Source organism: Amphiprion ocellaris, chromosome 4 (assembly GCF_022539595.1).
Source record: "Amphiprion ocellaris isolate individual 3 ecotype Okinawa chromosome 4, ASM2253959v1, whole genome shotgun sequence".
NCBI classification, from domain to species: domain Eukaryota; kingdom Metazoa; phylum Chordata; class Actinopteri; family Pomacentridae; genus Amphiprion; species Amphiprion ocellaris.
The window spans coordinates 18544043-18567515 of NC_072769.1; the positions used below are offsets into that span (position 1 = coordinate 18544043).

Genomic DNA, 23473 nt, shown 5'->3' on the forward strand with positions numbered 1-23473 from the left:
ATATTTTTTGGTGCCCGTAAATGAGGACAACAGGAGGGTTAAACACGTGGAGGCCCCGTTGAGGCGAAGCACTCAGCGGGCGGCAGTGAACTCTCTCACTGCGCCTCTTTACTCTTTGACCAGCAGCTGTCAGTGGACGGAGCGTCACGACGGAGTCTTTGTGGAAGGACACGCTGAAAATGCAGCTGAGGCACGGTCTGTCCACTTTATCGCAAACTCGGATGCACAATACGTGTCGAGGTGTCGGGCGTTAAAGTGTAGCCGACACGCAGCGACTCTCCCCCGGGCGTCCTCAGCCTCCGGGGCTCCGTCGGCTCCGTCGGCTCCGTCGGCTCCCCCTCCGCTCCTCAGCGCCCAGAGACTGAACTAGTCCAGACATGAGCAACGTTAATCTGATTTTTTGGGACCAGTTGCAGGCTGGCAGCTCCGAGGTGGACTGGTGTGAAGGCAATTACCTAATTTACCCGAGCATCGCTGAGTTTTACAACACGGTCGGTGTCCAGAGCTGCAGCTAACGTTGTGTGCTTTTTGCTGCCGTTGTTGTTTTTTTTTTGCATAATACAGCTTTTGTTTACAGCCACAGCTTCTCTGCCTTTGTTTTCTCTGAGCTGCTCCGCTTTCTTCCAGTCCCTCATGTTATTCTCAGGTTAACTCTAGCTAGCTGGAAGAGACTCTGGCTGCTTTTCAGCTTCAGCGTCATGATATTTATTGTTAGCATCAAGTTACAGATTTTTTTTCCCTTCATTTCGGCTGCAGTTTGTAAAAAAAACAAAAAAAACAAAAAAAAAAACACTGAGGCCTGATCTACTCATGAGCATGTTGTCATTTTGCTACACGATCAGTTCGGATGTGATGGATTATTTTTGCTCACAGCTTTCCTTTGTTTTTTATCATTTCAGATCAGCAACATTTTGTTTTTTGTTTTGCCACCGATATTAATGTGCTTGTTCCGCCAATATGCAACACATTTCAACAGTGGGATTTACCTCATATGGATTCTACTAGTGGTGGTTGGTAAGTTGCCTGTGTGATGAACCAATCAATGCTCTATCTTTCACACACACACACACACACACACACACACACACAGATATATATATATATTAATACACACACCACCGTTCAAAAGTTTGGGGTCACTTAGAAATGTCCTTATTTTTGAAAGAAAAGCATTTTTTTAATGAAGAAATCCAGTCTAGACATTGTTAATGTGGTAAATGACTATTCTAGCTGGAAACAGCTGATTTTTAATGGAATATCTACATAGAGGTACAGAGGAACATTTCCAGCAACCATCACTCCTGTGTTCTAATGCTACATTGTGTTAGCTAATGGTGTTGAAAGGCTAAGTGATGATTAGAAAACCCTTGTGCAATTATGTTAGCACATGATTAAAGTGTGAGTTTTAATGGAAAACATGAAATTGTCCCCAGACATTTTGAGCGGTAGTGTGTATACATGTGTGCACGTCGGACACCTCAACATCTCAACCTCTAATCCCTCATGATGCTTGACATTGACCTCTTTTGAAGGCCCTGCTTTGCATCGTATGTAACCTGGTTTTGTTTTTAGAACATACAAAGCCACAGGATCTTAATTTACTGAGATGTCTAATTACAGTCCCTTAAATAAAAACCAGAGGTGAAGTTCAGCAAAGCACCAAATTGACTCCTGACAAAATCAGCTCCAACAGCTTCTGTTCTTGTGTTGAAGACGGATTACCTAAAGGAACTAAAAAGCTACTTTCTTAGTCTGTTTGTAATTATAATCAACAGGGGCCCCGCATAAATAGTGTGTGTGTGTATGCATATATGTATATATATATATATATATATATATATATATATATATATATATATATATATATATATATATATACACACACATAAACTCACACTTTTATCCATGTAAAAGTGAGTAGTAATGTAAGAAAAACTACAAAATAAAGAAAGTAAAATTAAAATAAATTAGTTAACTAATATTAAATAAATAATAATAGTCGACTGTTGGTGTCACCCTAAGAATAAAAAATAAAAAATAGCTATAGAAAGAAGAAGAGAAAAAAATGCAAAAAAATTAAATAAATAGAATAAAATAATCAAACTATTAAAAATAAATAATAGTAGTAATAAAATATTAAAAAATTACTTTTTTTTTAATATATATATATATATATATATATATACCGATATTTACACATATGAAAATAATATATAAACACAGTAGTGCAAAATAGCAATAATTGCTAGAGTGATAATCCAGTGCAAAAAACAGAGAGTACTGCTCTCAGTGCAAATGAAAATAATGTACATGTACACAGGTATATTGTACAGGTGTGGAGGAGTGGCTCAGTTGTTTATTAGGGTTATGGCAGTGAGGAAGAAGCTGCTCATTTTTTTGAGATTACTGGTGCTTTTGTATATTTTTGGTTAATTTTTATACTACATTCCTTAATTGTTGCACAATCTTTGCCGCTGTAACACTGCAAATTCCCCCACGGTGGGAATGATAAAGGCTTATCTTATCTTGAACAGAAAACAGCACCAGTTCTTCTCCACATTCAAGTTAGCTGACATTAACAAAAGCAAAAGACAACTATGGAGCAATTTTAGGCACATTTGGAAGCGGTCTGGTGCAATTTTCTTTAACAGCTGAGTCCTTGTTGTGTTCTTGCTTTATAAAACTTTGCCATATAATTACATGAGGTTTACCAACAATTATGTCCAAAAAACACAGAATCAGCACCAAAACATGCTCACTGGATTCTTAGTCCTCTCTTTGCATTGAGTTTCTTTGAAGATACTTGAAATGTAGGTTGCGTAAAGCATCTCGAAGAATGTGCCACAGTTTATTTTCACAGTTGGTTTATTCTGTCTCCATGATGTTCAGATCAGAGCTTTGTGGGTCTCAGAGCATCTTGTTGCAGGACTCCTTGTCCTCCTTGCTGTTGAAGATGATTCTTTTTGACTCTGACTGTATGTTTCGGCTAATTGTACATCATGTACACATATGAGTCGGGCAGACTTGTAGAAATATGTAATAAAACCGCCACTAACGCTACGATGGTGGTGTAAAAAGCAGCTGAGCTTTATGTGCATCATAAAAGCAGACTTTATGGCAGAACAGTTGTATTTTAGTGCAACAAATGAAGTGAAAAGTGTCCCTAATTAAGTGACCACTGAGTGCATATGTTGGTATTTCATCAGTCAGTTAAGCAATTAGTTGATGAACAGCAAATGAATCAGGAACAGTTTTGATATTTAGCCGCTCAAGTCGCTCAAAAAATGTGAATATTTGCTGTTTTTCTGCACTTATTATGGGAGAATATTTGAGTTTTGATCAGAACAACAGTAAAATTACATGATTTTTCACTTTGGGAGAATGTATACAGTATTTATGCTGTTGTCTATTATTTTAAACCAAAACAGTGTTTAATTTATTGAGTATAAACACAGAAAGACTCGAATCAAGAAGCACATCAACACTGTTAGGATGCAGGTTTTCTCAGATGTTTTGGTCCTAAATCATCCTGAATCAACCCTTTTAGTAAAACACTTGGTTGCGCAAATAAGCCTGCAAACTTCATTTGAACGTGTTTACGTCAAAGTGCTGCTACTGTATATAAATAGCAGCAGAGACCTTATTACAACATTGGAGTACATTTAATGTTTAACAACAAAGTTAGTACTCTCAAAAGGATTTGCAAGACATGTCATCTAAAATGCACCAAATGGAGCTACATAAGAGCAATTAAAGGGATAAAATGAAAACAAAGCCTTCATTTTAGAGCAGGAATAGTATCAATACTTTAATATACTGATACATACTGAGAATGATCTTGTCAGTGCTTGATTTTTTGTATCGCAGTCTCTGATTATTTACTACTTTATATATTAGATATTATTCAAACAGCCTCTAAACTTTGTGTATGGGTGTAAAATGCAATGACGATAGCTGTCAGTGGGCCTGCAAGTAATTATTATCTTAATTATTAATTCATTTCTGTGTTGTTTTTTTCAATTAATCGTTTGATCCTTTTTAAACCAAAACAGTTCTTAATTCATTGAGTAAAAACTGTGAAAGGCTCGAATCGAACAGCATTTTTAAGCCAAATCAACGCTGTTAGGATGCAGGTTTTCTCAGGTGTTTTGGCCTTAAATCATCCTGAATCAACCCTTTTTGTAAAAACACTTGGTTGTGTAAATAAGCCTGCAGATTTAAACTGACACAGTGTTTATGCCCTGCTACTGTGTGTAAATGGCAGCAGAGACCTGGAGAGATTTGTGAAAACACTCACCGTCAGCAGAGATAACCCTCCACCACCACTCTGTCTGTTCCTGAGATGTGACCTTAGTGCCTGTCAGATAAAAACTGCAGCAGCTGAACAGAATTTGCATAACCGACTTAGCAGCAGGAGCAGCATATCGTCCGCTGTCTTTTAACATCTGCCTTTTATAGAAGTGATCAGGTTTGAAGGGGAATTAAAACAGCCTCTGTGTTCTGCTCACTTGTTGGATCCTATTAGACGAACTGCATTTCGTGGTTCTTGTATCTAAGCAGCTCTGACTGTATCCATTTTTAGGAATCTGGCGCCTGTTCAAACATAAAACCAGTGCTGACAAGGGGTCACGTGGTTTCATGTCTCTGCTTCTGTGTCTGTAGTTCAGATTATCTCCGGCTCGAGTACAAAAACAAACCTGTAGGTTCTAGTATGAAAACATTCAGCTGCTTTTCTGTGGTCTTGGCCTCAGCTCTGTGTGTGCAGTTATTCATATAGCTGCACTGCCTGTGACGAATACAAGTACATACATGGTTTATTGTTACTTATAAATCTGCAGAATGTTTTCCTGAGTAATTGTATTTGTTTGCTAAAATGGTAGAGCAGGGGTGTCAAACTCATTTACACATTACAACTTACAGGTCAGAGTTTCTACAAAGGCACAAAACATTTAGCCACAGGTATCTGGGACTAAATGATGTAGTATTTTACTTTAAAAAAGATGAAAAGCAACAAAAGCAAGACAAAATATTACAAAAATGAGACACAAAATGACAAAAGCGAGAAACAAAATGACAAAAAAGAGACAAGCGACAAACAAAAAATTTGAGAAAAAGTTACAAAGCGACAAAAAATGACAAAAGCGTGAAACAAAACCACAAAAGCGATACACAAAATGACAAAAATAAGACAAAAAACACAAGTGAGACAAAAAGGCAACACAAAAGGACAAAAGCAGGAAACAAAACGACACAGACGTGAGACAAATGTATTGAGCAGTTTGGTGTGTTAACATTCAATTGAAAAGTGACCGTTTTTTCCATGCAGGTTACTCATCGCTACAGTTTGAGCTTCTTTTCAGAGATAAACTTTCATTTTTATCCCCATTTTAAAGCTTCACTGAATGTTTTCATAACAATGACAAAATATTTTACTAGCCGCAAATGAACCAAGAATACCGCCCCTTCCTAAAAGGAGCATTTCAGAGTCTTTCAGCTCATTGTTTTGGTTTTCCAACCAAACCAGCATCGATTCTGACCACAGAAGGCACCCGTTTTTTCATGGCCAAGCTCTTATGAATCCACTGTACCCTATGCAAAGAGACAAAGTTAGCAACTAGCTGGTGTGCATACTATATTATATACTATTTAGTAGCTAAAGAGCCAGATGTTTTCCTTTGGAATTGGTGGACACTAAATGGAAAGTAAATCGTGGTGACATCCGCTACCGTTCAAAAGTTTGGGGTCACTTAGAAATGTCCTTATTTTTGAAAGAAAAGCAGCTTTTTTCAATTAAGATAACATTAAATTAATCACAAATCCAGTCTAGACATTGTTAATGTGGTAATTGTCTATTCTAGCTGGAAATTTTTAATGGAATATCTGCATCGGGGTACAGAGGAACATTTCCAGCAACCATCACTTCTGTGTTCTAATGCTACTTTTGTGTAATTATGTTAGCACATGAATGAAAGTGTGAGTTTTCATGGAAAACATGAAACTGCCTGGGTGACCCCAAACTTTTGAACAGTAGTGCATATTTGAAAGTCAGGGAGTTGTAATTGTTTTGCTTTATTTAATCGATTCTTTAAATCATTGCAGGTTAATTTCCATGAAGTCGGCCTCTTCTGCTGTTAGTTCTGATTGTACACAGTTCACTGACAGGTTGTCATGATCAGTGACTTCTGACTGGAAGCAGCAGTCGCCCTTTGGATAAGAAGTCCGTTGAAATGCTGGAATCTCCTGCAGCGCCTGTTATGACAACAGATCATGCAGATAAAATAAGGCCTGTTGGACCGTGATAACAGAGGAGCACTGACCCGTCCGTCCCTCCACAGTGTTTCACTGTAACGCTTCTTTGCAAGTAACTATTTGTAATTGAAGACACCCTGTGGAGTTTTCCTCGTAGACAGGCAAAAGTTAATGTTTATCTTCAGTGTTTCCTTGACGTCTGACCATTCGAAGCATGCATTTCCTTCCTCGTAAAACATTTACAAAGCCGATTTTTGTATAAGTTTCGCAGCACACATTGCTTGCATTGATGTTTACTGCCTCCCCTGTCTTTGTTGGTGTATTGCTGAGTTACTTGGGGTTTTATTTGCACCTCTAGATCAGTGGAACATTGTGAAACCACTGGTTGTTGTGTGTCCTCGTGCACGAGACAAACAAAACAGCGACCCACTCTTTAAAAACATGATCCACAGCTGAACAAGAGGTCAAAGCTCCAGAAGACAGCAGTTACTTGTCATTTCCACTGAGACTCTTTGCCTAAAACAGCTGAAATCAATCAGCTTTGGTTCACTGAGCTGCTTTTGTTTTTGGCAAGTGAGTTTCTTCGTAGAACTAGATGAACTTTCAGCACTGTTTTTATGTTTGAGCTGCTCCTTTATTCAGAAGGGAGATTTTAACTTTCTGGAAGTTTCTTTTCCGACTCCACACTGACCAAAATGCACAATTTCACAGACTTTCTTATAAAAATCTTATTCATTTAGCTTTTTTTTTTTTTTTAAACACAAAATTCTGCCTTTTTTTTTATTTTATTTTTTTTTTAACAAAATCTCTGCTCTTCTGTGTTTCTTTCTTTCCTCCCAGGTATCGGGTCAACCTATTTCCATGCCACCCTCAGCTTCCTCGGCCAGATGCTGGATGAACTGGCCATTCTCTGGGTGCTCATGTGTGCCATCGCCATGTGGTTTCCCAAGAGATACCTACCTAGGATGTTCAGGAGGGATCGGTATGTTCAGTAGCTGCGTCAAAATAGCAACCTTTAGGTGGTTTAAACTGGTGTGTGGGTTTATGGAGCTGTTGGGCCAGCGATGTGGTGCTATGAGCCATATGTGTGCAACTATTAGCTTATCATGACAGCGGCTCGCTAACTGTTCGGTGAAATCCGAGCAGGAAGTTGTTTGAATGGATTAAAACTGTGCACACACAAGAGGTGGCGATAGATGATAGAGATGGAGGCTTCTGATGCAGGCGTGTTACACAAGCACATTTTTTTCAACATTAAAAGAAAAGCAGTGTACAATATCTCATGTTCTCACATTTCTGCAAATATTTAATTGCATCTTTTCATGGGACAAATCTGAAGAAATGACACTTAGATGCAATGCAAAGTAGTCGTGTACAGCTTGTGTAACTGTGTAAATTTACTGTCCCCTCAAAATATCTCAACACACAGCCATTAATGTCTAAACCGCTGGCAACAAAAGTGAGTACACCCCCAAGTGAAAATGTCCAATATTGGGCCCAATTAGCCATTTTACCTCCCCGGTGTCATGCGACTCGTTAGTGTTAGAAGGTTTCAATGTGTCATTTCTTCAGTGTTGTCCCATGAAAATATAGAATTACATATTTGCAGAAATGTGAGAGGTGTACTGACCTTTGTGGGATACTGTATATTAGTCACATATTCACACACATTGATCTGCTTGGTGCTTTATGTGTGTTTAGCAGGTTCATGTACTGGAGCCCTCTGGTTCGTCACATGATGTGTCGACTGCTGTTTAATAATAGGCCTCTCCAAGATAGCTGACGCCAGTAAAAGCTGCATCACATGTCTTCACTTCTCTTTCCATTGTCACAGAGCCTCATGGCTGCTCCCTCACTTCAGGCTGTCACTTACTATCCTTCTCCCCCAGATCTGTAGCCGAGCAGAGCCTGTTTATTTTACCACTCTTTAGTGCAGGGGTGTCAAACATGACTCTTTAAAGTGTAAAAATTGCAGAGAAGTTATTAATGACAAATTGTAAATTTTTAAAACTGCAATTTAAACTGATTCCTAGACCATAACAAGTTGTTTTGATCATTTGAAAGTAAAATACTAGATTGCTCATTGTTTTGTTTTTTTTTCTAATTTTGTGTCTCATTTTTGCAATTTTATGTCTCATTTTTGTAATATTTTGTCTTATTTTTGTCTGACTTTTGATCATAAAGTAAAATACTATATCATTCAGTTCCAGATACCTGTGACTCAAAGTTTTGTTCCTTTTTTTCCCTCTGTGATCTGGAAGGTGTAATGTGTAAATGATAAACTCAGGCATAATGTTGTTGAAATTGAATTTATTTTTCATAAGAAATTTCAGGATGTTCACAGTATTTTGTAAAAAGAAACTTCTTTAAATGTGAGCATTTTCAGAATATGCTTTTTGGCACTAAAACAAAGGAAAAATTTGGAGTTGTCATCATTTATAGGTTAGTATGCTGTGATTTTACTGGTCCGGCCAACTTGAGATCAAATTGGGCTGAATGTGGCCCCTGAACTAAAGTGAATTTGTTGACACCCCTGCTTTAGTGTGTTTAGAGGGCTTTATGGAGAAATTCATCCAGACATTCCTTCTGTATTTCACAATGGTGTCCACAGAGTACAAAATTGCAACAAATGATTGTCTTTCTGGCTTGTTTTTCTTCTCTGTCCAGGTCGAGGTTCAAAGTGGTCATTGGCATCTTGTCGGGGATCACCACTGGGCTGGCCTTCGTTAAGCCTGTCGTCAACTCACTGTCACTCATGACTCTGGGCATCCCCTGCACCGCGCTGCTCATTACTGAGCTAAAAAGGTTAGTGGAAGGGGTGCTTATTTTCTGCTTTTAAACAGCAGGGATCAGTGTAGGCAGATGAACGTTCAGACCTTAATCCAGGAGCACCGTAATATGTTGTATAACATGTAGCTGATAATATTTTTAATAGAACAAATGTTGAAAAACTTTCCTCATGATGCACTTTTTTTTTCTTCTGGACTCAAATAATTAGCTAAAAAATGCAAAAAGCAATGTCAGACAGGTACAAGGTAAAATGTTTTCTCTTACTAAGAACATCTCTTCTAAAGTCAGTATAGACCATGTCAAATCGAAGATAACAGAATTTCTTCCTACGACTGACTCAAGCTTAAGGGAGCAAATCTGATGGCACTTTGACGTTGAATTGTTTGTGTTGACAGTCATGAAAAAAGCCCTTTCTCAGTCTGAGCAATTTGTCGATGTGTTCCGTTTCAATATGATTGTGTTACTTTGCACCCACCTTGCATCATCTTCTCCTAGTGTGATTCATATTATGACTCCACTGGATCTGGCCTCTTGACTGTGGGATGAGTGTTTGACTGTTTTGTGTACAGAAACAAACAGCGAACCCTTTTCACTATGATGGGGTTGAATCAGTTCATAAATCCATTACTAATTTTCTGTAAAGGGCCTTTCTAAATAGCTTAATATCTGGAAGCTAGATCCAACTTGTGATTTAGTGTTACAAATCTGTTTGCATCATTTACCCTCCTGGGTTTGAAAGGCATGTTATCTTTAAAAAATACCACCATTTATTAGAGTCCGACACTGTAAAAACAGCAAGAACTGTCGGATTTTCAGCTTTCTAAAGTCCTTGAATCATGTGTCAAAGTCAGAAAACATAACTGATTCCAAGCTTAAAATTGGGGTTTTTAATTTGGTCTAACCTGACTCCGTCAAGAATTTAAAAAATCTGCCCCCCTCTATACAATCATGACGTCATTAGTAATTTAACTAACCAACAGTTGCATAACAAAAATTGTGAGTTTTCAGATGGACTGCTGTAACTAGTTAGATATTTGAGTCACCATTTTCCACAGTAGTGGTAACACCTGTGGGCATATTTGTAAAATTAATAATCAAAGAAATGCGATTTTTTTTCCTTATGATTTCTGACATTCTAACTTTGTCATGCTGCACAACAGACACTTTCAGTTCTCTCTGTTCTAGTCATGGTTGTGTTGTTTCCATCGAGGTGCAGGACTTGATATTGAAGTGAAAATTGAGGTCACAGTGTATAACAAGAAAAGCACTCAGAGTGAGGTACTCTGCCAAGGCTGCTCAGTCGTTACAGAAACTGCTTGGGGTTAACATAAGAAATGAGAATGTCCCAGCTAATAATGTGTTGGAAACATCTATAGTGCATCGACGTAAATCCATTAACAATGTCTGTAAATAAGAAGGAATTATTGCAGAAATTGTCCAAAAGGCAGGTTTAGGGGAGAGTCAATCTTCTATACAAATGGTTTTGTTTCATTTTATTAATACCTGCATATATGGAGATACGTTGGCTTCAGAGTTAGTATTATTTAAACAGTTTAGAATGAACAGGAAAACTATATTTTTCACTTGTTTTGTAATTTTGCATAGATTGTGTTACTTTTGTAAGACGTTTTTTAACATTGTTATCATATATTAGCTAAACTGGACAGTCAGTTACACAACTGTGACAACTGGCAGTGAGTAGGTTTAGATATTTTGTTAAAACTGAATTCCGCATAAGAGTATAACCTGTTTTAGTTAAGTAATAAATAATCACTTGAACTTACACTAGGATATGTCAGTGGCTATGTGTGTGTAATGTGTAGTTGTTGAACAAAAATGAAATGAGATGTAATACATGTAGTCTACAGAACACTGACATACAACCTTTAACCCTTTGTACTTGCACTGTATGATGGCATGTTGTCTGTTCCAAGCTAATTATAGGGACTTATGATGTGAAAGAATGTTCCTAAAAACACACAACAAGCCTTTCATGCCCCTTTGTGCGTGTCGGTGCGTGTTTGTGTCTCCATTGCCTTCCTCCGTCACACTAATGTGGACCTATGTTCTGTTGTTTCCGTTTCCCACAACCCCTACTCACCACCACCAGTCCTGAAACCTTAAGTCATCCATTGTTCAACCTGTTAGCAATTCTTGACATTACTGCCAGTGCCAGTCATCTATTGAGGCCGCTTGTTTTTGTTCCGCTAAGTGGGAGAGAATTCCTGTTGCCCTGACCAATGGACTTCTGCCCTCAGACAGGACGGACAATTTTGTTGTTGTTTGCTTTTTTTTTTTCACAGTGCAGCTTTTGGCACCGATTCAGATTACATTCAGCAGAACAAAAACGTCTCCAGTGTATCACATACCCACTGCAGTATTACATAAACTGGAACTTTCAGAAACCTCAGTCATAGTTATGCTGTAATATCCAAGACAGGTTTGATCAAAAAAGAAAGAAAAATGATAATGTAGCAAATGAGCAAAGTTTATTTTCACATTGCAAAAATGATGGATGATTGATTGTTGTTTAATTAACAGACGTAGAGACCAAAACAATAAAAAAAAAATACTGTTTATAAAATTATATTAAAACAAGAAAAGCACTCAGAGAGTGCAGTTCTACACCAAGGCTGTTCATTTCCTCATATGTCATTGTTAGAAATGCAACATTTTTATTTTTTTTTAGAAATTCAGCATTATAGAATGTGGCCATTTAATACAGATGTACCCACAAACAAAATGACCTTACGTTGAGCACAGGTGTGTGTTATGCATGTGTTCATTATGTACGGATACAAAATCGCGTGACCTAAATATGTAGCGGGAATTGATGGGACTCAGAAACACCCCCACAATTTAATCAATTGTTTCTTGTATCATTTCCAAATCCCCATAAGTCCACAGCGGTTGATTTGTAAGATCGCAATCATGTGATCATCAGCAGGCATCTGACGTGGTGTTCACTTGTTGTCATAGCGGCACAGCATCACTGTAACTATCTCGCAATGATACAGATATCTTTAACAAATCCGTGGATCCAGACTATAAGCTGCATCACTGCCAAAATCTAATCACTTGGTCCTTGTGTCATTTCTGGTCTTCCCTGAAAATTTCATCCAAATCTGTTAATCTGTTTTTTTTGAGTAATGTTGCTAAAAGACAGACAGACAAATTAACGGCAATCGTCACATAACTCCGCCGCGTTCCTTGGCAGAGTAAAAACTAAACCAAAACATTTATATATGCATATTCATCAATATACCTTCATATACTGACAAATATAAACACCCATTTTATTTTTTTCTCATCTTTTTATTGAAAAATAAGTCTCATTTTTGTGTTTTTGACAGTCATTTCCACTAATATGATAGCAACATTGTACTCATGAAATTAAAATGCAGAGAACATACACTACCGTTCAAAAGTTTGGGGTCACCAAGGCAATTTCATATTTTCCATGAAAACTCACACTTTTATTCATGTGCTAACATAACTGCACAAGTGTTTTCTAATCATCAATTAGCCTTTCAGCACCATTAGCTAACACAATGTAGCATTAGAACACAGGAGTAATGGTTGCTGGAAATGTTCCTCTGTACCTCTATGGAGATATTCCATTAAAAATCAGCCATTTCCAGCTAGAATAGTCATTTACCACATTAACAATGTCTGGACTGTATTTCTGACTAATTTAATGTTATCTTCGTTGAACAAAAAATGCTTTTCTTTCAAAAATAAGGACATTTCTAAGTGACTCTAAACTTTTGAACGGTAGTGTACAAGTCAGATTATCAAAACTGGGCCATCTGGGGCCTTTGTTAAAAGTTACTCCTCACTCTTATTTTCACCATCTATCTCTGCTGTGACCTGGAAAATAAAAGATAAAATAAATCTACAGTTAAATCAAGATAATTTTGATTTATGTCATTATCACAGTTAGGCATTTATACAAGATATTGGCATCAAATAGGAAGGCTATGTCCTTGCAACTTTCGAGCAGAACTCAAGAGCTCTCTCTCTTTATGGCTGTTTTTAAGTATCTGGCTTCGTGTCTCTGATCTTATGGAACTATTTCCTTTCTATACAGTCCGACAACAGTTGAACTCTCCAGCACATTCTGTCTCGGGGGAGAAGTTCTGGTCTCATGTCATGTTTCTTATCTTTCATGCTTCTCTAATCTGTGAGCTGATGGCCTCAGTGTTCCAGATATCCGGCTGATGGTCTTGCCAGCGTATGTTTATTGGCAGGAAGAGGCGTTGGCTGACTCAGGGCAGTATATATGTGTATGTAAAGTCAGGTATCAGACCAACTGGCTTTTATACATGATGCACAGCAAGGATTTCCTCCCCAAGTGAATATAATCTATTGAAACACTTACACTATATTACAGTATTGATGACACTTTAATGGCCTCTTTCCCTGTGGGAAGACGCATCATTGTACATCTATTTTTGAACTTCCTGTTGCTGATGAGGACGCGTTGTTTTTTTTTTTTTGTTCTTTTTTGTGGTCCCTCTCCGGACCAATTATGTAAGACAGAGACAGCTTCTCTCATCAACTGACTTAAAGCAGTTAGTTTTGGAAGGAGCAGCACAGTTTTTACCTTGAAAGAAAAGGCTGAATTCATGAGGCGTCAAACACACCCTTCCTTAATTCAGTATACTCTGGGGTTGCTTGGTCCCTTAGGATCAGTAGCTTATATTTATGAGCTGACATTTTTCAGACAGTTCATGGATTTCTGCTATTCATGTAATGATTGCACTGCATTTTTATTTTAAAGCTGCCTTAATGTATACCTGTTGTTGTTTTATTAATAATAGCAATAGAGCACAGAACTAGATTTATGTAACTGGGGTCACTTACAATGAAACATGCAGAAAATTAACACCCAGATCTGCATTTAATTAACTGTTGAATGCTAATGTTGCCTGTGTCAGCACTGTTTGCTAACATGTTCGTGGTAACAGCTTTGTGGGGTGATGATTAATATGTTGCTGTCCACAACTAGCCAAAAACAGAGAAATAATTTAAAGTAGGTTTAATCATCGTCATCATTAACTTCCTATAGATCCCAGGTCACCAACTAGTCCAGACCGACTTCATCCTTTTCGGACCCGGACCTGTGATCAGTAAATTATGAGGGGATTTTAAAATTGACGGGGAGCTTCTATTTTAACCAACGCAGCTTTTCTAGTGTTTACGATGTTGGTTTAGCAGATCAGAGGCTGAACTACGAATGGCAGTTCCACATAGTGAGGCTTTCTTTGTGTGAGTCGACTCGACAAAAACTGAAACCTCAGTCAGAGTTAACAGGTATGAATGTGATTTTCAGCCTTCTTTGTTAACTCAGACTTTCTGACTTAAACTCGTCACACGAACGGGAGCATTTAAGGCATCATTTGATTCGTTTTTTTTCATTTCCTGCTATAGATGGATCTGGGTTGTAGTCAGAAGTAGCTGCAGCTTTCATTATCACCCTCTATATTACGCTCTAATGTATGTGCAGGAATCTCATTGTTTGTGTTTGTTTTGTTAGTTTTTTAATTAATAAACTATCAAAATTAAGTTGAATAAAGTTTGACTTTGTAAACAACAAGAAATAGAAGCCACAAGCCTGTGCTTCATGAAATACATGTGACTTATATAAATTTAAATCCTGTTGTCAGTGGCATTCTGAGCTCCAGGTTGACCAAGAGGTGCAACGATGGAACAAATTTCCTCCAGACGGATCTCCAAACACAGATCTCACCAGATTTGTAATTCACTGAGTTTGATTATTTATGTAAGAAGTGTCCAAGTAATTCCTTCTGCGTTCGCTAAGTTTTCTAAATGGAAGTCCAGACGGTGGAGATCAGTCAGAAACATCAGACGAGTACTTTTCAGCTTCACGCTGCCTTCATCTGTCCCATTTGCACTGCGAGTGTAGATGTGTTCAGCTCCACTCTCCCACCACAGTAATGACAGCAGCACAGTAAATCAGATGCTGGACATCTCTATAGGATATCACAATGTCTTACTTCTCTTTCTGTTGATTCAGAGCCTTCAGCCTTAAAATGTTCCATCTATTGTTGCTAACCTGGATGTTATTGTGTTGTAGAGCTTTCTGGAAAGAGTTTGTGTCATCCAAAGATTCCTTTCTACTTGAAACAATGGCAGCTCAATTTAGAGGCTTGTAAAATAGTATGACTTCATCAAATGCTCTGTCTGAAGGGAAGGTGGCACCGTGGCAGTGACCAACTGCTGCATCATCAGCACACTTTAGTCAGTCAGGCTACTGTGTCTTTGTCTTGGCCCTGAGTGTTTGCCTCAGCGGTGCCTGGTGTGTAGAAGGAGGACAAGACTAAGAATAGTTTATCACTCTGGATAAGCTGTCTGTAGGTCAGTAGTGTGTCCACAGGGAGACATTGTTATGTGCCCATTATTCATTACAGATACAGTCACTGATAAAAGATTTGAATCGACTGATCAGTGATTACTACAACACCGCAACTGAACACCTAATAATTTCCTGTTTGATCAGGAATTACTGATGCTCAAGATGGCAATAAAGAATAGTTTTTGAAATTGAAATTGAATGATGATAAAAATTCAGTTTACTTACATATTTATGGAAGAAGGCACCCCATCATTTTTCTTTGTGTATGCTGTTTCAACAAAAATAGCAAGAAGAAGAACACCAAATATAGTAACAACAGAAATACTAATAACAACAATAACAACAATAACACCAAAATAATATTATAAATAATAGTAAAAACCTACAAAAATAACAATAACAGCACAAACAATAATAATATAACAATAATAAGAATAATAACAACAAAAACAATAATAATTACAATAACAAAAACAATAGTAATAACAAGAAAAGCACTCCAAGGCTGCTCAGTCGTTGTATCATTTCAGACGGATAAGTCCCAATAAGTCCTCAGCAGTCGATTTGTAGTGGGATCACAGTTATGCGATGGCGTAGTGTCCACTTGTAGTCATAGTTACAGGGATGTGGTGCTATCTCACAATGATACAGAAATCTTTAACAAATCCGTGGATCCAGACTATAAGCCACATCACTGCCAAAATCTAATAAGTGATCCTTGTGTCATTTCTGAACCTTCCCTGAAAATTTCATCCAAATCTGTTAATCCGTTTTTGAGTAATGTTGCGCACAGACAAGCAGACGGAAAAATGTACACCGATCGTCACATAACTCCGCCGCGTTCCTTGCGGAGTAATTAAAACAATGAAAACAATAATCATAAGCTTCAGTTATATAACATAATTGGTGCATAAAATGCAACAGAAAGAGCTCGGCATTATCTTTATCTTGCACTCTACAGCACAATACATCTGTTTTCACTACAGTGAAAGGTAAAGTTACATACTATATTATATTGGCATAAATAATGATTGTAGTCATCAAATGGGCAGGACATAATGACTTCAAAGCTACTATAATCAATATTTCAAATTTTACAGTGAATTGTTTGACCGCAATGTGTCGTTACAAGTTGATGAGCATAGCAGAGCATTAGCAGCTTAAGCGCTAACAATTACTTAATGGAGTTACTGGAAACCAAGACAAGCTAAAGGAGGGGAGATGTTGGACTTCCATTCCTGAGATAGAAACAAACACAACTCCAAAGGCATTCTGATGTTGTTCCATATACGCTGAGTTTGATAGCAGTTTGGCATTTTTACTACAAATGTCAATGTTGTGTTAATGATTTAAAGCAGGTTTCATAAATGCGTTTTGATGTCAAAGGAAATGTCCTATTTCTGGATAAATAGCCACTGTCACAGATGTCAAAAAATCTCTAAAGTTGGCTTTTTGGGTATATGCATCGACGAATCCTACATTCAAAGGTTGGCAGAAACCAAATGGAAAATAACAAAAACTGTGAGTCCCAAGTATAGGCTTGATGATTATGTTGATATGTATGTAAGAATGGACGGCAGTATATGAAGGTCAGACCCGTTGTAAAAACCTGAATGTGTGTGTTTTTCATTGCAGGTGTGAAAATCCACGTGTGTTCAAGCTGGGTCTGATCTCAGGGATCTGGTGGGCGCTGGCTCTGCTCTGCTGGATCAGTGACAGGATATTCTGTGAAATGTGGTCATCTGTCAACTTTCCCTACTTACACTGTGCTTGGTAAGAGCAAACCCAAAAGCATTTGTTGACAGCGTGTGTAATCTTGTGACACTCAAAGGGAAATGAATACCATCTAACTAATGTTTCCACACTTTATAAATCTCCATCATGCCTTATATGCGTGTAATTTAGTCCTAAAAACCTTATTTGCTTGAAACAAGTGAGTGATTGTGACTTGGCAGTTTTGTAATGCCAGCCTGTTTTTGGCTTGTTTCACCTGTTTCAGAGGTGATAGTTCTAGGTCAGGGGTGTCAAACATATGGCACGCAGGCCAAAACCGGCCCATTTGAGGGTCCAGTCAGGCCCGTGGGATGACTTTGCGAAGTGTAAAAATTACAAAGGCGACATTAAGTGCAATTTCTCAATAAAAATAACTACTATTTTAAATTTGCACACTGTACTCCCACAACTTTCATATATTTTTTTATGTATAACTTTAATACATTTACAAGGCAGGGGGACAACTTAAAATTCTTTCTTTATAGTTCCCACTTTAGTTTGTATGGTCTGGTAGTCGAATTACTGCACAGATGTGTAAATGAATGTAAATTTAAAATAATTTCTACATTTTGACAAGTTGTTTTGATCATAAAGTAAAGTACTATATCATTCAGTTCCAGATACCTGTGACTAAATGTTTTGTGCCTTTGTAGACACTCTGTGATCTGTAAGTTGTAATGTGTAAGTGATAAACTGGGCCTTAGTGTTGTTGAAATTGAATTTATTTTTCTTAAGAAAATTCAGTTTGTTGATAATGTTTTGTAAAAAGTTTATTAGCTGTGAACATTTTCAAAATGTACTTTTTAATACTAAAACAAAGGGAAATATTTGGAGTTGTGGTTATTTCTAGATTATTATGCTATAATTTTACTGGTTCGACCAATTTGAGATCAAATTGGGCTGAATGTGGTCCTTGAACTAAAATGAGTTTGACGCCTCCCGCCTAGGTCTAACTTGAAAAACTACAATGAAAATGTTTGCACTTTTATTCTTTAATCTCTGAATGGCTGCACCTGAACGATCTCACAAATCGTGTGGCTTCTTCATGGTGCTTTTGCTCTCCTAGGCACATCCTCATTTGTCTGGCTTCCTACTTGGGTTGTGTTTGCTTCGCCTACTTTGACGTTGCTACCGAGGCCCCGGAGCGAGGCCCCGTCATCATGTTCTGGCCCAACGAGAAGTGGGCCTTCATTGGTGTGCCGTATGTTTCCTTACTCTGCGTCCACAAGAAATCTGCCGTCAAGGTGACTTAAGGTCTGCTGCTCCAGCACTTTGACACCAAGATACCACCAGCACGTGTGTGAGTCGTGTTGCATCCACTGGTGCTTTTTGTGACTTGAGGATGTACGTGATGCACATTTTGGCCAACCGCAAGGATCTACCTTTTCCCTTTTCTATTGCCCCGGTCTGGTCTTCGTTACACAGCAGTGTTTATGCAACTCAGTCAAAGAACAAAAGGTGTCACAAATCTGCCAAAAGTGACACCTGATTACTCTTTAAATAGCATAATATCAAAGCCAAGAAACCTTTACAGTGTTCCCAACATATCTCAGGCTTATCAGGAGAGATCATGTGCTCTCTTAAAGGACCAGCGTGTCTGATTTATAGGTTCGTCTAGTGGTGAGACTGCAGGTTCCAACCAACTGAAGTCCCTTCTTTTCCCAAACTACTTTCAGTGTTTTCCAGTGATTTCTGGGCTACTGTAGAAACACGTTAGCCTCCACAGAAGAGGCTGATTCTGAGATGAAAACACAGTGATTCAAAGTTACGGCTGATAATTATACACTAATGAAAACACGGTTTTGAATGCTTTATTGACATTTCTGCTAAATCCTGGATCCTAAATCCTACACACTGGTCCTTAAAAAGGGAAAGTATTAATATTATGCATTTGAAACTTCTTTGAAGAGAAGATTTTGTACATTTTATGGTATCTTCTAAAAACCTCATCATAAAGCAGTGTGTTGCCTTTATGAGCATAAATATAGCATCTCATAGGTGTAGTCTGGCCAATATGAAACCATTTAGAAACAATAAAGCACTGGATTAATTAACTGTGATTGATGCTTAATGCGTTGAAGCTTGATATCGCTCAGCCAGTCTTACTACACTCAGTGAGTCCACAGGAAGGTTCATAAGATGTAAAACAAGCGTTGCAAGGAGGTAATTCTCACAAAACCTTAGGCTGTTGTATACATGCCCTCTCCGTTGACAGGTTTTCTAAGGGGACAATGCCAGAAACAGATAGGACCTCGTTCTGTTACGGATGTGTTAAGTTTTACTTTCAGCATGCTACTGTGATTGTTAAGGATAGTGTATGAGAAATGTGTTTAATATATTCCTGTACATAGTTTAACTAACAAGGTAATTCGCAGTTATTTTCCTAAGAATATCATTCGTGTGTTACTGAATGACTCGGTACCTTTTGTTTTTGGCCAAAGCCCAAATTAAAGAATAACTGAATGTGAAATGAAGAATTGTTCTCAAAGCCCAACGGCTACATGCACATGACATTTCAAGAACGTGATAATTACACGTTTTTAGTCAAAAAATTAGCTCGCTAATGTTCCGCTATTGATGCTGAAAGACTTTTGCTTCCGATCTTCTTGTTTTAACCCAGACATCTCAACTTGTTAACGACTCTTCAGGGTTATTATTGAGTGTTTTAGACTTTGTGCTCAATATCATGAAAACGGTGCAAAAGCCTTAATCGAACAATGGGGTTGAAAGTTTGTGATGTGGGTACTGTTTGCTCTAAAAGATGAAAAACTGCATTAGTTTCATTAAGTACTACATTCATTTAATGAGTAGCTTATATCAAGTAAAATACAAGGACAAATTTGTCCTTGTATGGTGGTGATGAGGATTTATTACCTTTCATCTAAAACCAAAACTCTTATTTAGAAGCATTTATTGGATCAAAAAGAGGATATTCTGTATGTAGAATACAAAAGGGACATAGTCTGGGTGGTGCAAAACAAAACATTAACCCTAAAAGATAAAAATCTCCAAAGTTTCTTTTCACCTCAGACCTTTTGTTGGATGTGTTATTGAAAACTGCCTCAAGCTGTTTAATAATATTTTACTCTTCCACAGACTTCTGGGAACTTCTGAAATAGCTTCTGCACAAATTAAAGGTGAAATGAAGGATCACAATTTATGAAGAAAACGACTATTTTACTGAAATTCTGAATCGATGTTTTGAAACGGCATCAAGTATTTTGTTAAATATTCAACAGTTTCTATTTTTGTAAGTGAAGTGCATCAAAAATTGATGGGTGAATGATTTTGATATTGTATTATTACTGCCTTTTGTATCGCCAAACATTCTTGTTTTCATTAACCTTCAGGAGAAACTTTACGGAGTATTAATAAAAGCGAACAAATCCAAGAATACTTACATTGTGCTGCAAATCGTATTGAATTGTACAGGTGATCCATGATGGTGAGTTATTTTATGATGCAGAGAAAATCTGAATTTTCAGGACTTGAAAAGAGAGTCAATGAATCCACATCAGATTGCAGACTTTGTGTGAATAGAATGGCCTGTTTAATGCTCGGCGTTGTGATGTTTGTCTTGGCATGAGGTATGACTATGTTAACAATGGCCTAATGGGTTGTGTCTTTTTATTGACTTACATGTACATAAAGCTCAGTGTTTCTCTGCCTGCATTGACAATACAGATAAACTGCACAGAAATATTTATTTTCATAAATTATCCTGTTTTTGTAAACCAATATTTGTAATAGATTAGAATATTAGTATTTTATTTTATGCAATAAACCAAGCCATTATTCCAAATGACTGTTGGTGATTAATTGTGTTCCACTTTTAAAAATGACATTCGTCAAAAATATGTTTCACGATTCAGTCTACCTTTTCTGCTGTTTTGAATGATGCAGATGACAGGTTTTGTCACCAGGGGGCAACGTTTTCCCACATCTACTTCATTTTACTTCTACACAGAATAGAATAGAATAGAATAGAATAGAATAGAATAGAATAGAATATGCTTTATTGTCATTATACAGTGTATAACGAGATTGGAGAGCTTCTTCTTTTCAGTGCAAAGGAATCTTAAAGTTAGTGCAAACAGTCTACAAATATACAGTATAAATGACAGAATCTATGCAACTGTCACTTCTCAGCACAACGAAATATATTTTTTGTTTTTTATTTTGTGATTTAATTAAACAGAACCACCGGTATTCTCCACAGCAGACTGCCTCTGAGACTAATAAAAAAAAATCCTACAAATGTACAGATTTTGAAACGTAATATGTGACAACTCAGACCATATGGTTGTGTACAATAATTCAAATACTCTTGTAAAGACAATGTATTTCATGGCAGTTTTGAGTTTACAGTGATTTTTGTAACTCTTATGTTCTATAACAGAATGATTGAAACACGTGTTTGCCACACACAGCACAAAAAACATTTGTGCTTTTTGGTTCTTTCAGAAATTTATTATAGTTCCTCTAGAAAAATCATCAAATCTGCTAAGTCAAAAATATACATACAGCAACTTGAATTATCAGTTTTGGTGATGCAGAGAGGTGTGTTGATCAAATTATTTTAGTGGCATGGCCTATTAACTTCTCATGAGTGATTATGATTGACTATAGCGGGTGACTCCTCTGAGCCATAGTAAATAGGATCCATTTTATCCACTCTTCAGATTCAACCACAAACGCTGCAATGAGAAAGTCCGAGGCGCTCAGAAACGATCTGAAGAAGTAAATTGCAGACTTGAACAAGTCAGATAAGTCACTTAGACCCATTTCCAAGCAGCCACAGATCCCAAAATCATCTGTGCTAACAACTGTAAGTATAAAGTGCATGGTGCAGTTGTATCATTGTCATGATCAGGAAGAAAATGCAAACTATCACCTGCTACTAAAACACAAACAGCCACGCTGGTCAAGAATCACCAAAAAGCAGATCTGCAATGATTAGAAGCCGCATGAACACAGGCGTCAGTGTCAACAATCAAATGTTTTCAACATCCCCATGAGCTGAGAGGCTGCTGTGCAAGAAGGAAACTCTTTCTCCAGAAGTAGCACCATATGACTCGACTGAAGTTTGCTGCTGATCACATGGATAAAGAATAAAAACTTCTGGAAGAAAGTTCTGTAGTCAATTGAAACAAAAATTGAGCTATTTGGACAGAACGACCAAAAATATGTTTGGAATAGACAACATGGGATCAATGTTCCCTGTAATTTTTCCTGAGTCTGAGCAAACACACAAACTCCCTGAGCGTCCCTTGGACCACTGTGAGCAACATCAGACGTGTGCACTGTGGTCACACCAGCATCACATCCATTCAAGTTACATGGTTCATTAAAAGAATCAAATTACAGCATTTACATTTCTGTTAAAACACTTTGTCAACAGGAGCCAGTTGAAGGCTGCAGTGATTTTAGTGACACTACAATGTATAAGAGTGAAGTTATTGAATATTTGTCTCTCTTTACTGTTGCAGCGGTTTTGCAAATTGCAGACGGACCCTGTTCACTCCATAGACACCAATGTTATTCCTGTAGCTTGAAAGACAGCTACTTTTGATAAAACTGGGCTTGTAGCACATTGTCTGCCTTGCAACAATGGGAAAGAGGCACCATTTATGTTTTGACAACCTATATCTAATGAGTTATTGATGCTGGAAGTCCGAATCTGTGAATATCTTTCCAACTTTACTGAACTTGGGGCCACTACCACCTAAGGAGTGATATATTTAATTTTGAAAAAAGCATTTAGCCATAATTAAAGCTTTAAGTGCTTTATTAACACGGAACTAAAAATTTTGTATTGTTTTATTATCACAGGTTCTGTCTGAAAAGAGGTGGCATCATTTTAAACAGTGAAATCAAACTAATAAAATGTAATGACCAACCAGTGAGCAATACTGGATTCTGCAAAAACATAAACAACTGTTTTTAAAATCCAAATCTTATCTTAACACAGTTAATGTATTAACTTATTTTTGTGTGTATGCATGTATTTATTGATTTATTTAGTACTGTTAACATATCAGAGTTCTGAGTGAATTTTTCTTAAGATAGGCAAAGGCCATTTATTGATTACATATAGGCTCTTAAATGTTTATTAAAAACTGAAAAGCATTTTAAATAAAACAACTTAGGCATTTATTGAGTCACTAAAATACTGTAGAGTACAGACCACATCAGCATGATTATAAGCATCCTCTGGTAAATTAACAACCAGATACTGATGTCTCTCACCATATGGACTTCAGGAGATGATTAGATGATGAT

General features: G+C 37.3%; 1 protein-coding gene across 1 annotated transcript; it reads left to right on the plus strand.

Annotated features, from left to right (window-relative positions):
• The first annotated feature begins 117 nt into the window (after positions 1-117).
• On the plus strand, positions 118-20993 carry acer2 (alkaline ceramidase 2). Its single transcript, XM_023286827.3, has 6 exons — positions 118-491; positions 900-1014; positions 7090-7231; positions 8917-9054; positions 17054-17191; positions 18258-20993. Exons 1-6 carry the CDS (start codon positions 378-380, stop codon positions 18442-18444), a joined length of 834 nt encoding a protein of 277 aa, XP_023142595.1. The 5' UTR covers positions 118-377; the 3' UTR covers positions 18445-20993.
• The last annotated feature ends 2480 nt before the right edge of the window (positions 20994-23473 follow it).